General features: G+C 41.7%; 1 protein-coding gene across 1 annotated transcript in view; it reads left to right on the top strand.

Moving 5' to 3' along the window:
• The window catches only part of LOC137376971 (SWI/SNF-related matrix-associated actin-dependent regulator of chromatin subfamily A containing DEAD/H box 1-like), a 133,593-nt gene that overhangs the window by 107,455 nt on the left and 8,822 nt on the right, over positions 1-17,316 (top strand). The window contains exons 13-19 of the mRNA XM_068046001.1: positions 4,772-4,847; positions 6,801-6,936; positions 7,208-7,345; positions 11,686-11,781; positions 13,606-13,723; positions 15,877-15,995; positions 16,372-16,560. Coding sequence (XP_067902102.1) covers positions 4,772-4,847; positions 6,801-6,936; positions 7,208-7,345; positions 11,686-11,781; positions 13,606-13,723; positions 15,877-15,995; positions 16,372-16,560 — 872 coding nt within the window. The remainder of the gene's footprint in view (positions 1-4,771; positions 4,848-6,800; positions 6,937-7,207; positions 7,346-11,685; positions 11,782-13,605; positions 13,724-15,876; positions 15,996-16,371; positions 16,561-17,316) is intronic.

Genomic DNA, 17,316 nt, shown 5'->3' on the forward strand with positions numbered 1-17,316 from the left:
TTACAGATTGCATTTACAATGTTGTCATGCAGACCCCCACCTGCCAAGAATGAAGCATATTAATTTCATCATATAAACATCAATTTTAAACTGTTGTTGGAGTGAAGAAATGACTTGTTAAAGAGATCACCAGACATTTGGTCTCGAAGGACATTTGCATACTAAGACACTGATTGTGGAGACAAAGCACTATTCCCTGATCCAATTAATCCAAATGGATTTTGATCACCAGACATTGAAGGTGTAAGGAAGCACATTCCAGGGCCTGCTAAAATAATGCAATCCACAAACCTTGCAGGAGAGACTGTTCCAAATAAGGCCGCTAGTCACCTGACTAACCTGTTGGACAATCTGGGGTTTTTTGAATTGTGCCACTCAAAGGGTGGCAATTTGAACCGGAACCTGGAACAAGAAAGCCCCTCCTAGCTGGCACTCTCTCCTTCTCCCAAGCCACCAAACCCACAGAAGACCCGTACACCTCAAGAGAGAAAAGACTCCAATATTGAAAAAAGTTGAAGTGTGAACTGGGCCCCAACGAATAGCAGGGCTTACTGGCAACCAAAGACTCCACATTGAACTTGAAGGAAAGTAAATAACAGATATTGCCTCAAACTTTTTCCCTTGATTTTTTTCTGTCTCTATCTGCACGTTTGTTCGTTACGTATGCATGCGAGCGTGGTCGCATCGCATATTCGTAGTTGTTAACCGGATTAGAGTTTAAGATTAATAAGATGACACCTTTCTTGTTTAAATCTAAGGAAACCTGTCTGATTTCTTTGCCTTACAATTGGAGCAGTGAACAAGGATTCACTGAAAGTGGAGCTAAAAACACAGGGTTTCTAAAATTAAACCCTGTTCTGGTTAAACCAGGCAAAGGCTGAGAGGGAACCCCTAGACCCCTTCTCACCTGTGTACTTACATTTCATGTTAAACATTCTCAGGTGCATACAGCCTGAAGAGTTTTACAAGATTTCCAGTCCCTCTGTATACAATGGTGGGAAGGCCTTGGGGACAGTGGCCTTTCCCCAATGAGCCTTTGCAGCAGCTGCCCCAAGCTTTAGTGCATCCCTCAGCATGTAGTCCTGAACCTTGGAATATGCCAGCCGACCCTTTCCTGATGTGTATACCTGTGCGTTTGATATCATCCTTGTAAATCTCTGCACTCTCTCCAGTGCCTCGAGATCCTTTTAACAATGTGGCGACGAGAATTGCACACAGTTTTCTGTGGTCTAACCAATGTGCGATACAGATTTAGCATAACTTTCCTACTTTTCTATTCTATTCCTCCAGAAATAAAGCCTAGTTATTGGTTTGCTTTTTTTATGACCTTGCTAACCTGTGGCACAACTTTTAGTGATTGGTGTATTTGTGCTCTTTTTGTATCCTTTGGAGTCTTTGTTCCACTACCCCACATAATCACATCTTCCAATTAATAAGTGACCTCCTTATTCTTCCTACCTCACAGTCATCTGTGGTAAGCTTCAATTATTTGCCCATTCTGCAAGTTTATTAATATTCTCCTGTAATTTGTTGCAGTCCTCCCTTAATATTGGCTATCTTCCCCCAAATTGGTGTCATCTGCTAACATAGAAATTGTGTTTTTGATTCCTATTCGTTAATGTAAATTGTTAGCAGCAGTGGTCCCTGCACTGATCCTTGGTCCCATCTTCTGCCACTGAATAACTACCCACCCTTTGCTTTCTGTCTTGAAGCCAGCCAGCAATCTGTTCTGCCACGTGTCTTCTGACTCTGCATTCCCTGACCTTATTCATTCATCTATTAGGGGACACTTTATCAAAGCCCTTTTGGAAATCCGATAAATTACATCTTCTGCATTACCATTATCTATTCTCTCTGTTTTTTCCTCAAAGAATTCAATGAGGTTGATTTTTCCCTTTTGAAATCCATGCTGATTATTCATTTTTCTTTTTTAGATCTTCTATTTTACTCCTTTAGTAAGAATTCATCATTTTTCCTACCACCATGATAAGCCAACGGATCTATAATTCCCTGGGCATGATCTGTTCCCCTTCAATATAGGATTTACATTAGTTATTCGCCAGTCCTCTGGCACTACCCCTTTTTCTAACAAATTATTAAATATATATAGTAATGCCTCTGCTATCTCTTTCCCTCTCGTGTTGGAATTTCTGCAACTCAGACTGCAGCTCAGTGACTCTGAACCGGAGAGATTTGTGATGAAGACATCTCCTGCAGACATGTTTGCTTGGGATAGTCTCCCATCCACAAACGCCCACATTCTGCAATCCAGAGACACAACCTGCTTTGCCATATCTTAGACTAGCCTTTTTTTGAAATTTGATTAGTCTTTATTCAACGATTGTTTGTAGTTATATTAAGTAGTTTAACTAGTTAAGCTACAAATTTAATACAGTAACTTATTTTTCTAGTCCTAGTTTAAACTACTGCCCTAGTTTAGAGGGGAAAAAAACTTAAAGTTCATCCAGTCAGCTTCCTACTCACCAGTTAATGTCTCTAGACTTCAGGTCTCACTGTCTTCAGCTCCCTCTCTTGGTCCACTCCTTGTTTTATAAAATACCAGAATGACACATATTTCCTCACTGCTTAATTCCCTCGCTCACCAAATTTCCTGAGTTAGGTACTCTGTAGAAGCAGTACTCTGTTAAGCTGGACTTCGTTTTGGGACAGTAAGTGTAGGTATACAAACATTTAAAATTAATATAGATAAATAACTGATCATTTCCTCAGGGTAGTGTTCTAGGCCCACCCATCTTCAGCTGATTTATCAATGACCTTCCCTCCATCATAAGCTCAGACGTGGGGATGTTTGCTGATAATTGCACAATGTTCAGCACCATTCACGACTCTTTAGATACTGAAGCAGTCCGTGTATATGCAGCAAGATCAACATTCAGGCTTGGGCTGATAAGTAGCAAGTTACATTTGTGCCAGGCAATGATCATCTCCAACAAGAGAGAATCCAACCATCTCCCCTTGACATTCAAAAGCATTACCATCGCTGAATCCCCACTATCAACATCCTGTGGGTTACCATTGACCAGAAACTGAACTGGACCATCCAATATAAGTACTGTAGCTATAACAGGAGTTCAGAGTCTGGGAAGTCTGTGGTGCGTAGCTCATCTCCTGACTCCCCGAAGCCTGTCCACCATCTACAAGCTCAAGTCAGGAGTGTGATGGAATATTTTCCACTTACCTAGATGAGCGCAGCTCCAACAACACTCTGGAAACTCGACACCATCCAGGAGAAAGTAGCCCGCTTGATTGGCACCCCGTGCACCATCTTCAATATTCACTTCTTTCACCACCAATGCACAATGGAAGCAGTGTGTACCATCGACAAGATGCACTACAGCAACTCACCAAGGCTCCTTTAACAGCATCTTCCAAACCCGCAACCTCTACCACCTAGAAGGATAAGGGCAGCAGATGCATGGGGACACCACCACCTGCCAGTTCCCCTCCAAGCCACACACCCGACTTGGACCGATGTCACTGTTCCTTCACTGTCACTGGGTCAAAATCCTGGAACTCCCTAATAGCACTGTGGGTGTACCTATACTGGGTCAAGAAGGCAGCTCATTACCACCACCTAGAGGGCAATTGGGGACGGGCAATAAATGCTGGCCTAGCCAGCGACGGTTACACCCAATGAAAATTTTGTTTTAAGTTTGGGAAGGGCCTAAATAGAGTAGACATGAAGGGCCTATTTCCCCTAGCGGTGAGGTTAGTTACCAGGGGGTGCAGATTTAAGGCAATTGGTAGAAGGATTAGAGGGGACATGAGGAAAAACCTTTTTGCCCAGAGGGTGATGGGTGTATGGAATTCACTGCCAGGTACAGTGGTGGAGGCAGAAACCCTCAGTTCTTTTAAAAGGTACCTGGACATGCACCTGAAGTGCTGCAACCTGCACGGCTATGGGCCAGGTGCTGGAAGGTGGGATTAGATTGGGCGGCTACTTTTTTTGGCCAGCATGGACACGACGGGCTGAATGGCCTCCTTCTGTGCTGTAGTTTTAAGGTTCTATTGGAGGTGAAAAAGATAAATATAAATACTTGCATCTTAAGAAAATACTGGAAATCGGACCATGCTTTTAATACGTATCCTGTTTTTGTCACAATGAACCAGTAAGTGGCAGGAACAAACTGAAGGCCTGCTTGGGTATGCAATTGAAACCAGACCCAACCACATCCAACCCGAACCCGAGTCCTTTGATTTTTTTTTTCCCATGCCCGACCCGACCACCGGAATGAAGTTAATTGTATCAGAGATTGTGCTCTACCTTGTCCAAATGTTGTGATCCTCCGTTCCATCGGCAGGCTATTCCTGCAGAATCGTGCAGATGGAGGCAGACTAGTGCGGTGTCCAGATTCACATTTCCTGCCTGTTCAAATTTTGAAGATTACTTCCCATTCCCTCCCTGAGCAAAATGCAGCACTGTGACCGACCCGATCCGAGCCCGAATGCCGGACCCGGAAGAGACCCGCACCCGACACATGTCATCGGGTCTGTTCGGTTTGGGTAGCCATGCTCTGGAATAAATGTCAGTTTATTTGAATTATATTTTTGGAACAATATTGGCCAGTTTTGTTACCCTTTTTATAAATGTGATTTAAGCCAGTGTACTTGCTGCAAAATGGGATGAGATGTATATGCAGCACTACTTCCCTTGCTTAATACAAAGTTTAGCTGTTTGATTTTAATTGGGGAAAACACTAATTACTTCCTAATTTTTATTAACTATGGATTTGATGCGTTTGGTGTTTAGGATCTTTAGAAGACCGGAAGGTCCTCAGATCTGATATTCTTCACAAGTTTGTGGACTTCAATGTAATAGTAACGACGTAAGTTATGGAATTTTTAATGCACATACTAATGCAACAGACACTTGAATTGTTGCACAATGGGGAAAACCTACTACCTCCATGTCTGTACATGTGGGCGTTGAATGCAAGTGTCTGTATAGATGTGTATAGAAATATCAGAATGAGGATTTGCTCTGTTCAAAGATTATGCCAAGTGCACAATGTCAGGCATCTTTCTGCTGTACTTGTTCTGTGCCACGAGAGGGAGTACGGAGTCTCTTTGGGATTGCCATTGCTAACGGTGGTACAAATATCATGTGTTAGTGCTCCCTCTAGTTATGGGTGTGAGGTCCTGCAACAGTAAGATATTGAGCATTCAATGCAGATTTTACATACCATCACTGATAACCCAAGTTTTGATTTCATTTCTATATACACATTGCTTCTCGACCATCCCAAATACATTGTCCAGCAGCAGAAAATCTAATGGATTACCATAGAGTTATACAGCACAAAAACAGGCCCTTAGGCCCTCCGTGTCCGCGCTAGTCATCAAGCCTATCCATTCTAATCCCATTTTCCAGCACATGGTCTGTAGCCTTGTATGCTATGGCATTTCAAGTGCTCATCTAAATACTTCTTAAATGTTGACGTTTCCTGCCTCTACCAGCACTTCAGGCAGTGTGTTCCAGATTCCAACCACCCTCTGGGTGAAAATTCTTTTCCTCAAATCCCCTCTAAACCTCCTGCCCCTTACCTAAATTCTATGCCCCCTGGTTATTGGCACCTCCACTAAGGGAAAAAGCTTATTTGTCCCTCGTAATTTTGTATGCCTCAATCAGGTCCCGCCTCAGCCTTCTCTGCTCCAAGGAAAACAACCCTAGCCTGTCCAGTCTATCTTTATAACAGAAATGCTCTAGCCCAGGCAATATCCTGGTGAATCTCCTCTGTACCCTCTCCAGTGCAATCACATCCTTCCTATAGTGTGGCGACCAGAACTGTACACAGTACTCCAGCTGTGGCCTAACTAGCGTTTTCTACAGCTCCATCATAATCTCCCTGCTCTTATATTCTATGCCTCAGCTAATAAAGGCAGGTATCCCATATGCCTTTGTAACCACCAGATCTACCTGTGCTGCTGCCTTCAGTGATCTCTGACCCTCTGTACTTCCTAGGGTCCTACCATCCATTGTATATTCCCTTGCCTTGTTAGTCCTCCCAAAATGCATCACCTCACACTTCTCAGGATTAAATTCCATTTGCCACTGCTCTGCCCATCTATATCGTCTTGTAATCTAAAGCTTTCCTCCTCACTGTTTACGACGCTACCAATTTTCATGTCGTCTGCGAACTTACTCATCATACCTCCTATATTCACGTCAAAATCATTAATGTACACTACAAACAGCAAGGGTCCCGGCACCGATCCCTGCGGTACGCCACTGGTCACATGCTTCCAGTCGCACAAACAACCCTTGACCATCACCTTTTGCCTCCTGCCACTAAGCCAATTTTGGATCCAATTTGCCAAATTGCCCTGGATCCCATGGGCTCTTAACTTCTTGACCAATCTTTGCGGGATCTTATCAAAAGCATTACTGAAGTCCACGTAGACTACATCAACTGCTTTAATCTCATCTGCACACCTAGTCGTCGCCTCGAAAAATTCAATCAAATTTGTTAGATATGATCTCCCCCTGACAAAGCCATGCTGACTATTCTTGATTTAATCCCTGCCTGTCCAAGTGGAGATTAATCCTGTCCCTCAGAATTTTTTCCAGTAGTTTCCCTACCATGTTTGTGTGAAGTCTATAATCCCCATTTTTTTTTTCTCAATCTGTTAATCATTGGCAATGTACAGGGGCAAGAAAAAGAGCACATTCCACACCAAAGAATCATTTTGAAAGCAGATTTCTTGATGCTATTGAATATTTTATTACTTTGAATCATTGTACTCAACCAGCAGAATCACTTTGTTGCTTCAATCAACAGGTATAGCTGCTCAATAAGTAATGCAGATGACCGTAGTCTCTTTCGACGTTTGAAACTCCATTATGCAGTTTTTGACGAAGGGCACATGCTGAAGAATATGAGTTCCATTCGTTATCAGCATCTCATGACGTTTAATGTAAGCTTCAAAAACATTTGAAGCGCCACTTGGTCCACAGTCTGTTGTTAGTGCAGTATAGTCCATTTGCTTGTTACTGTGTATCTTTCTATTAGTTCTATATTGTTTGTTGGTAATCTAAATATCTACTGCCTTAAAATCATTTTATGTTTGTAATTTTCTTTCAGTTTGTGGATGTACTTTCCAGAGAACAGAATAAAAATTCTTTTGGGAGGGGAGAGTGATCTGCAAAAGTTTGAAATTCTGAGCTGATTGTATTATTAATTACTAGGCTGAGCATCGCTTGCTGCTGACTGGGACTCCACTACAGAATAATCTCCTAGAATTGATGTCACTGTTGAATTTCGTTATGCCAAACATGTTCAGCAGTAGTACCAGCGAGATCCGAAGGATGTTTTCCTCTAAAACTGTAAGCAGTAGGCAGTTTAAAGATCAATTTTATATAGATAAATGTATCTTGATACAAATTTTTAAAAAAGGCATCTGCAGCACTAGAGATGATGATAAGTCTAATCTAAGTCTTATCTAATGATAAGTCCAAAATTTGTATCTGCCCTTGGTTTATATCTGCACTTGGGCAGCCTGATTTTTTTAAATCTGCATCTCTTGCAGCATTTAGGTTGCTGCTTTGCTACCGGTGGGATCTCCAACATTGGTAACAAACCATCAAAGTAAACTATGCAAATCTGCTGTTTCTACAGATGAGTTGCATGCCACCAAAGGGGGTGGTTTTAGCAAGCACTGCCTCAACATCAGTATAAATACAAGTGGATTTTTCTGTCGAGAGGGAACAAGACCATTTCTTTGGTGACAGGTTAGAATTTCCCATTACAGGCCAGTAAAGTGGTTCTTCGCCAACAATTGGTGACGGCATTGCTGCCAGATGAAGAAACACATACACAGGCCCCAGAAGAATTGCACATGTGTAAGCCTTTGTGTAAACGGTTGTTTTAAAGTGAATCTGAGTGCTGCAGATGTTATCCCGAAATATGCATAGGGCATTTCTACGGTCCCAAACCTTGAGATTATATTACCTAGCTATTTGAAATAGTTGCTCATGTTCTGTTACTATAGTCTTGGATGTGGTATTATTGATGAATTAGTACCCAGACGAAATACTTAAAATTATGAAATATTCTGATCTAGAGCCTTATGTTTTATCTACTTTTTTCCTAAAATAAGCTTTAGTGACCAGAATCTCCCTGACTGTTTTAAATATCAAAGTGATTCCTGACAACGCAGCGGCCTGCCGACGCATCAGAGTGCGCCAAGTTTTGTACGTGCGCAGCTCCAGTTTGCCAGGACTAAGTGGTGTATGCTTGGGATGACGTCAACGCGCCGCGCTAACATCATCGGGTATCAACGCCTGGTCCATCTTCGCGCAGGCGTGATACTGTGTCATCGGGAATCCAGGCCCCCACTCGGCTGGAGCGAGCGGCTGAATGGGAGACTTTGAAGCTGGAGCTTTCCCCCTCGCTCCAGGCCTCGATGCTTCCTCCCCCTCAGCAGCTTGCTCCAGACCACCTCGCTGCTCCCCCCCCCGACTCCCCTGCCCGATTGCTCCTCGCTTCGTGCCATTCCGCTCTCTGACTGCTCGCTCCCCGCTTCTCCCCGCCCCAACCCAGCCGCTAGCTCCATGCCGCGCCGCATCCCTCCTCTCGGTCACTTGCTGCTACGTCGCCCCGTCACCGCTTGCTTCAGCAGGTCTGGCAGCATCTGTGGAGAGAGAAACAGAGTTAACGTTTCAGGTCAGTGACTCCTCTTCAGAACTGGCAGATATAAGAAATGTAAAAGATTTTAAGCAGGTAAAGCAGGGGTGGGGCAAGAGATAGCAAAAGAGAAGGTATTGATAGGACAAGGTCACAGAATGGCTGACCAGAAAGTCATGGAGCAAAGGCAAACAATATGTTAATGGTGTGCTGAAAGACAAAGCATTAGTACAGAAAGGGTTGTAAATGGACTGAAAACTGACCAGCCACAAGCACAAACATGAATAAAACTTGTGGGTAGGCACTGTAGAAACAAACTGAACAAACTAAAATAAAATAAACACACAAAAGAAAAAATAACTAAAAATAAAAGTAAAATGGGGAACCTATCATGCTCTGAAATTATTGTACTCCGTGTTCAGTCCAGCAGTCTGTAGTGTACCTAATCGGTAAATGAGATGCTGTTCCTCAAGCTTGCATTGATGTTCACTGGAACACTGCAGCAATCCCAGGACAGAGATGTGAGCATGAGAGCAGTGGGGTGTGCTGAAATGGCCAACAACCGGAAGCTCGGGGTCATGCTTTCGGACTGAGAGAAGGTGTTCCGCAAAGCTGGTCCAAGTCTGCATTTGGTCTCCCCAGTGTAGCGGAGACCACATTGTGAGCAGCGAATACAGTATACTACATTGAAAGAAGTACAAGTAAATTGCTGCTTCACCTGAAAGGAGTGTTTGGGGCCTTGGATAGTGAGGAGAGAGGAAGTAAATGGGCAGGTATTATACCTCCTGCGATTGCAGAGGAAGGTGCCGTGGGAACGGGACAAGGTGGTGGGGGTAATAGAGGAGTGGACCAGGGTGTCACGGAGGGAACGATCCCTTTGGGATGCTGACGGGAAGGGAGGGGAAGATTTGTTTGGTAGTGGCATCACGCTGGAGGTGGCAGAAATGGCAGAGGATGTTCTTTTGGATATGGAGGCTGATGGGGTGGAAAGTGAGGACAAGGGGAACCCTTTCGCTGTTATGGGAGGGAGGGGTAAGGGTAGAGGTGCGGGTAATGTGCTGGACACGGTTGAGGGCCCTGTCAACCACTGTGAGGGGGGGAATCCTCGGTTGAGGAAAAAGGAAGACATAGCAGAAGCGCGGTCATGGAAAGTAGCATCATCAGAGCAGATGCCTCGGAGATGGAGAAACTGGGAGAATGGAATGGTGTCCTTACAGGAGGCAGGGTGTGAAGAAGTGTAGTCAAGGTAGCTGTGGGAGTCGGTGGGCTTATAATGAATATTAGTAGACAGCCTGTCCCCAGAGATGGAGACACAGAAGTTGAGGAAGGAGAGGAAAGTGTCGGAGATGGACCATGTAAAGGTGAGAAGGATGGAGATTAGAAGCAAAGTTTTCCAGTTTGGGGCGGGAGCAGGAAACTGCACCGATACAGTCGTCAATGTACCGGAAAAGGCGTTGGGGGAGGGGGCCTAAGTAGTACTGGAACAGGGAATGTTTGACATATCCCACAAAAAGACGGGCATAACTAGAGCCCATGCAAGTACCCATAGCAACATAGCATTTACCTCCTCTCTCCTCGCTATCCAAGGCCCGAAACACTACTTTCAGGTGAAGCAGCGATTTACTTGTATTTCTTTCAGTGTAGTATACTGTATTCGCTGCTCACAATGTGGTCTCCTCTACATTGGGGAGACCAAACTCAGACTTGGTGACTGCTTTGCGAAACACCTCCGCTCAGTCCGAAAGCATGACCCCTAGCTTCCGGTTGCTGGCCATTTCAACAACCACACCCCCACTCTCATGCCCACATCTCTGTCCTGGGATTGCTGTAGTGTTCCAATGAACATCAGCGCAAGCTCGAGGAACAGCATCTCATTTACCGATTAGACACGCTACAACCTGCTGGACTGAACATTGAGTTCAATAATTTCAGAGCATGACAGCCTCCCCACCCCCCCCCCCCCCCACCCCCCTGCCCATTTTACTTTTATTTTTATTTTTTTTTTAATTGTGTTTATTTTATTTTAGTTTGTTTCTACTATGCCTACCCACTGTCATTTTTTCCATGTTTGTGCTTGTGGCTGTTCAGTTTTCAGTCCATTTACAACCCTTTCTGAACTAATGCTTTGTCTTTCAGCACACCATTAACATATTGTTTGCCTTTGCTCCATGACCTTCTGGTCAGCTATTCTGTGACCTTGTCTTATCAACACCTCTTTTGTTATCTCTTGCCCCACCCCTGCTTCACTTGCTTAAAATCTTTTACATTTCTTATATCTGCCAGTTCTGAAGACTGAAACGTTAACTCTGCTTCTCTCTCCTCAGATGCTGTCAGACCTGCTGTGTATTTCCAGCGTTTCTTATTATTAATGTAAGGTTAGTTTGCTAGAACGATCTAACCATAAGCATCTTTAATCCTGGCCGCTGGCTGAACATCGCAGACACTGACGTTCCAGTTGAAGAGCCGGTATTTGCGCATGTGCAAGTACTGTGCCATCTAGTGGTTGCGTTGTCAGCAAACACAGCCTTTAAATATTTATAGATTGAATTCTTGTACTTAAGCACCAGAAATCTTTGATTTTTCCTATTTCTAATATATCTAATGTCAATATCTAACAATGCCAGTCAAGAATGTGATGAGTCTGATTTCGGGTAGGCATCTCTGCAATTCACAATATACTCTAGGCAAACTTGGAAGGCCCTTTTTACAGTATTGATCTAGCATTCTCTTTTACTACTCTAGCCATCTACACTCCTTTCATGTAGGATTCTTGCTGCTAAAAAAAAAAACTTCAATCTATTGAGGGCTGTGTTCTGTACTAGTCATAGTGCCCAGTTGATAATTTTAATGGTGTGAAATGAAAATGATTGTTTTTATTCATAGGCTCTGCAAATAAGGTCTGTTTTTGCTCATTTTTGTATTTTTTCTGATACTTGATTCAAGTGCAAATATACTTGACTCTATCAATATATCTGACACAACTACCATTCTATTATCTTGGTACTTTTTCTCTGCAGTTCACTGTTTTGTTTCCTTATAGAAAATCTTGGAGCAGCAAAATACTTTTGAAAAAGGGAGAATTCTTCATGCCAAAAAGATCATGAAGCCATTTATCTTGAGGAGGGTAAAGAGAGAGGTAATGCAGTTCTATCTGCAATCTGATGTGTAGACAGCTTAAGCTTCTGACTTGTGGAGTGATGTCTGAAAGATTTTCTGTTATAAAGCAGTCTTTTGGTGCACATTTGACATGTTGCAGAATGCTGTCAACATATACTGCACAAGTCGTTGCTTTACAATCACCCTTTAATGGTGAGGTTGTTGCAGTAGTTTGTTCTACAGGAGACTGGTTTGAATCCCTTCATGTGTACACTACAAAAATAATGTTGATTATAAAAACAGAAAATGCTGGATGTAACTAAACAGGCCAGGTAGCAACTGTGGCGCGAGAAACTGAGTTAATATTTCAGGTGGATGTCCTTCATCTGAACTAGTTCAGGATTGAGGATCAAAACCCAGATCTGATGAAAGGACATCAAGCTGAACCATTAACTCTGTTTCTCTTTCTCTCCTCAGACGGTGCCTGACCTGCTGAGTATTTCCAACATTTTCTGTTTTTATATCCAATTTCCAGCATCTTCAGCATTTTGCTTTCGTAAAAGCAATGCAGAGTCTGGTTCTGGACCTTTATGGACCATGGACATGTCATTCAGAATGTAACTGGCCAAGGTTGAATTAAGTTGTTACTGTCTTGGGGAAATTGTTCAAAATTCTGTCATTTTACTTTTTATTGTTTGAATAAAAGTTTTACAGTTGATATTTTACCTGTGGTGATTCATCTATCTCGAGAGATCATTTAGGTAAAGTACATTGTAGTGTAAAGTGCGTCTATTCTGCTAGAAGAAATCATTTCAATTAGCTGAATATTTTTTCTCCCTTGTGCTTATGTTCCTGCGCAGCACTTAACTGTTGCCTAGGAGCATAAATATGAGATGAGAAAACTATTCTAAGTGTGTATTTTTCCAGCTCCCTCAGGAAGCCTTTTAATATCTCACTCGTGTCCATTTTTCAATGTGAACCTATGCAGCGGTTGTTGTCAGGCTTTTGGCCCAAGTCCTATGAGGTAAGCCTGACTCCGTCCTCTCTGTCTGCTCTTCCAAACTTACCGACACAGGTCCCCGAATAATAATCGGGAGCCAGAATCCAGCAAATTATTTCCTCCTTCCCACCCAGGCAGTGTCATTTATATAACCCACACTGCAGACCACTCCCAAGTTTTGAATATCTTCAAGGAAATGAAACTTGATTAGAATACAGATACCTGCTATGTCTAATGAGAATGCATCAGCTGTGGCCTTTTGCCTTTATGACGGCATTCAGATATTGATGACTATTACATTTGCTGCTAGTACTAGCTCTCAGGTCCTGTATTTAATAGACTACCATAGACAAACTTCTGACCCTTGAAGCACTCATTGTACTTGCGCTTATATATTTTGGTCACCTTTGACCTGTTGGAATTTTGTGTTTCTGGAGTTTTTGAAAGGCGTGTTTTAAACATTCTTTTCTCACCGATGGATAAATCCTGAAACAAAACACAAGATCTATTGGTATTAGCAATTTGTGATATGTGCAAATCAATGAGAACACTGATTTCAATATTCATGTGCCCCTTGTGGCTAAAAGTACATAGCCTGCAAAACAAAAAAGCTTGGACGCATTTGAACATCTTAAACAGACTACTTCCTTTATTTGAGAGTTTTCTCAGCAGAAATAAGCACAAATGCATTTGGTGCAAGTTCCAAATAAGGATAGAGCACATTTCCAAAAATCCTTTAGATATCATTGCATGTTTCAGTACATTGTAAGTCGGCTAACTAAAGTGGAAAATGCCTACTTTCAGATCTTTTGTGTTCCTGTTTTGAAAGTTGTTTCCTCATTTAAATGTACTAAATCTGTTTAGGTCTTGCAGCAACTACCACCCAAACAAGATCGCATAGAGATATGTTCAATGTCAGATAAACAGGAACAGGCATATACTGCTCTCTACAAGAGGTTGAAGAAATCTATCAACAATAATGGTACGTTCTATACCTGCTAATGACAACCTTGTGTGCTGTGTGTTTGTTCTAATTGTGTCATTTTAGTTACATTTTTCAAATTTTATATTCTACTTCTCTCATATGGTACTTTATTTAAAAGATTTCAAAAATCTGCACCAGTTCCCAGTTGGACCAAAAGGATGATATGAGCTCTTATTACTCAAACTTTCTTGGCATATTAAGAACATAAGAAATAGGAGCAGGAGTAGGTCGTTCGGCCCCTCAAGCCTGCCCCGCCATTCAATAAGATCATGGCTGATCCGCCCCAGACCTCAACTCCTCTTTCGTGCCAGCTCCTCATAGCCCTCAACTCCGATATTTCAAAAATCTATCTACCACTGGGGTAGAGAATTCCAGACATTCACTACCCTCTAAGAGAAGAAATTCCGTCGCATCTCAGTTTTAAATGAGTGTGCCCTAGTTCGAGAGTCCCCCACTAGCAGTTCTTGATAAGTCAACCCCTTCATCCAGGGATTAGCCTTGTGAATCTCTTTTGAACTGCCTCCAATGCCAGTATATCCTTTCTTAAATACGGTAACCAAAACTGTACACAGCACTCCAGGTGCAGCCTAACCAACACCCTGTACAGTTGTAACAAGACTTCCCTATTTTTAAACTCCAACCCCATGGCAATAAAGGTCAAAATTCCATTTGCCACCTTAATTACTTGCTGCACCTGCATGCTAACTTTTTGTGTTTCATGCACAAGAACAGCCAAATCCCTATGTACTGCATTTTTTTTTGGAGTGTCTCCATTTAAATAATCTGCCTTTTTGATTCTTCCTACCAAAGTGCATGACCTCACACCTTCCTACATTAAACTCCATTTGCCAAGTTTTTGCCCACTCACCCACTCCCCTTGCAGATTCCTTATGTCCTCATCACAACATGTCCTCCCACCTATTTTTGTATCGTCAGCAAATTTGGATATATTACACTCTGCCCCCTCCTCCAAGACATTAATATAGATAATAAATAATTGAGGCCTAGGACTGATCCTTGTGGCACTCCACTAGTTACCTCTTTCCAACCTGAAAAAGACCAATTAATCCTGACTGTCTGTCTTCTGAGAGTCAACCAATCTTCAATCCATGCTAATACATTACCCCCAATACCGTGAGCTCCTATCTTGTGCAATAATCTTTCATGTGGCACCTTATCAAATGCCTTCTGTAAATCCAAATACACTACATCTACCCTTTCCCCTTTATCAACTCTGCTTGTTATATCCTCAAAGATCTCTAGCAAATTTGTCAAATTAATGAGGGCAAATTTATCCTAAAATCTGCAGAGCTTTGTTTGTTCCCTACATATGTTATGGATAAATGTCAAGAACACTTGTAGAGTGGTAATCCCAGGGCTTTTTAACAATTAAAAGTTAAGTGCTGTTCTAGGTGACATTATATAGTAGCTTACATCCATATTCTTAGTGTCCTTCACATGCAGCTGGTACACTGTGCCTTAGTACTGTTCTGATGAAAATAGCATGGGATGATGTAACTTTAAGGCAATTGTACGTGGATGATTTTAAGACACATCACAAATGTCATTTTACAACATCAAGAACTTAAAGTAACATCATGTCACACGTGACTGCTGTAACAAAGACAGTGGCAATAGTTTGCATTTATGAATTTCCTTGTAGTTACTGCTAAAGCCCATATCATTTTAAATGAAAATGTTGAGACACTGTTCAAACAAGTTAATACACAATGTAACTTATTTGAGAAACACTAATCTGGGCAATAAATGAACAATTCTCTCATTTGGCTTACTAGAGTACTTTCTCCCCTTTATTTTCCTAGCATCATCTTGTACTGCAACCTGAACATCCCCAAACTGCGCACCCATTTTAGATTTTTACTCCCTTTCTGTAGAAATTTCCCATTGTGGGTTTATTTGGCTACAGGGCTTGGTATACTGTGGGTGCAAATTCATGGCATGCTTCTCCATAATGCACCAATTTGGTAGTTGAAACTTTCAGCTGTGTTTGGAGAATGCATGAAATTGCATCCAAATAGAGAGGGGTTTTTTTTTTTGGAACTCTCAGAATTGACTATTTTTGTCTAATGTGTTTTCCAAATTCTATTCCATTGACTGTCTTGTGATTTAACTTCTATATTGTATCTCAGAAAAAAATGAGTTATGCAATGTGATGATGCAACTTCGAAAGATGGCAAACCACCCTCTGCTCCATAGGCAGTATTACACTGCGGAAAAGCTCAGAAAAATGGCCAGGCTGATGAAAAAGGTAAGATTGCTGTTGGAAGCCAAGGACGCTGCAATTTCAGAACATTCTTGATTTAGTTCCAGAATTTAAAATAAAACCATAACTTTCTACTTCCAGCAAAGTGGAGAAAATGAACTTGAATGAGCTTCTTGTACAGATATAGATGACTTCTGTATTGCATTTTGTGTTTGGAGATTGGCAATGTGAATTTGTCTTTAAAGTTAAAAAGGAAGCTCTACTCCATTGCCAAATTTTTAAAAAGGCGATAGGAGCCCAGCTGTCTGCCAAACCAATCAAACTAGACAGTACTTAGTGTGTGAAGGCTACATGATTAAGATGTAGCAAGGTGGGTAACTTGACCATTCATATATTGCTGCTGATTTGTACCCATCTCTAGGAGCCCACTCACAGAGATGCTAATCCTGATCTCATCTTTGAAGACATGGAAGCAATGACAGATTTTGAATTGCACCACCTGTGTCAAGAGTACAGCAGCATAAGGAACTTCCAATTAGAAATGGACTTGCTCTTAGATTCAGGAAAGTTCCAAATACTGGAGAATATACTTGCAGGACTTAAGGAGGAGGTAATTTTTAAACTATTGTATGGAACCTATTTATTTTAGTTTATTGCCTCCTCATGGAGCTATATTTGCAATAATTTCTGGATATTTGCTCTTGTTGTGTAAACTGAATGGAGCATGCATACAGCAAATACTTTTGCTGAGCCTATCAACATGTGCTCAGGATTTCTCTAAGAATATTGTAGGCCTTGGAGATGCATTGTAGGACCTCTGGTTTTTCCCTTAAATTAGTATTTTGACTGGAGCAAATTGATGGTTTGCACAGAATCTTCATGATTGCAAATGGGGGGAAAAAAGCAATCTACACAACAGCAGAGGTACTGGTATCATATCTGAAAGTCACCAATTTCTATTGAATTAGGACTTAGTGATGCAGAAAATTATCCATTTTGTGTTTCCGGTCTCTGGTTATGTTCAGTTTACATTAGTTCATTACACGATTAGTTATATCTGGATATTATTTCAGTTCACATATAAGTTCTATCTGAACATAGTTCAATTGCCCTTTTTTAAAAAAAAACATTTATTTTCTCTCAATATTCTGACAACAGAATTGCAGAGAAATTTAGAATGCAAAACCTAAATATTTTAGTCTCCATTATTGTATTTTCTGTCCTGTGGCTGTTTAAATTGGAACCTTGAAACAAAGTTACCACTGTAGTAATGACAGAATTTCAGACTCATCAGCAAAAGGGATGCAAGTAGATGTGTAGCAGAGAATATTGGATGTAAAATGGAACCATTAAAATTCAATTCCTT

Source organism: Heterodontus francisci, chromosome 1, assembly GCF_036365525.1.
Source record: "Heterodontus francisci isolate sHetFra1 chromosome 1, sHetFra1.hap1, whole genome shotgun sequence".
Lineage (NCBI taxonomy): Eukaryota > Metazoa > Chordata > Chondrichthyes > Heterodontiformes > Heterodontidae > Heterodontus > Heterodontus francisci.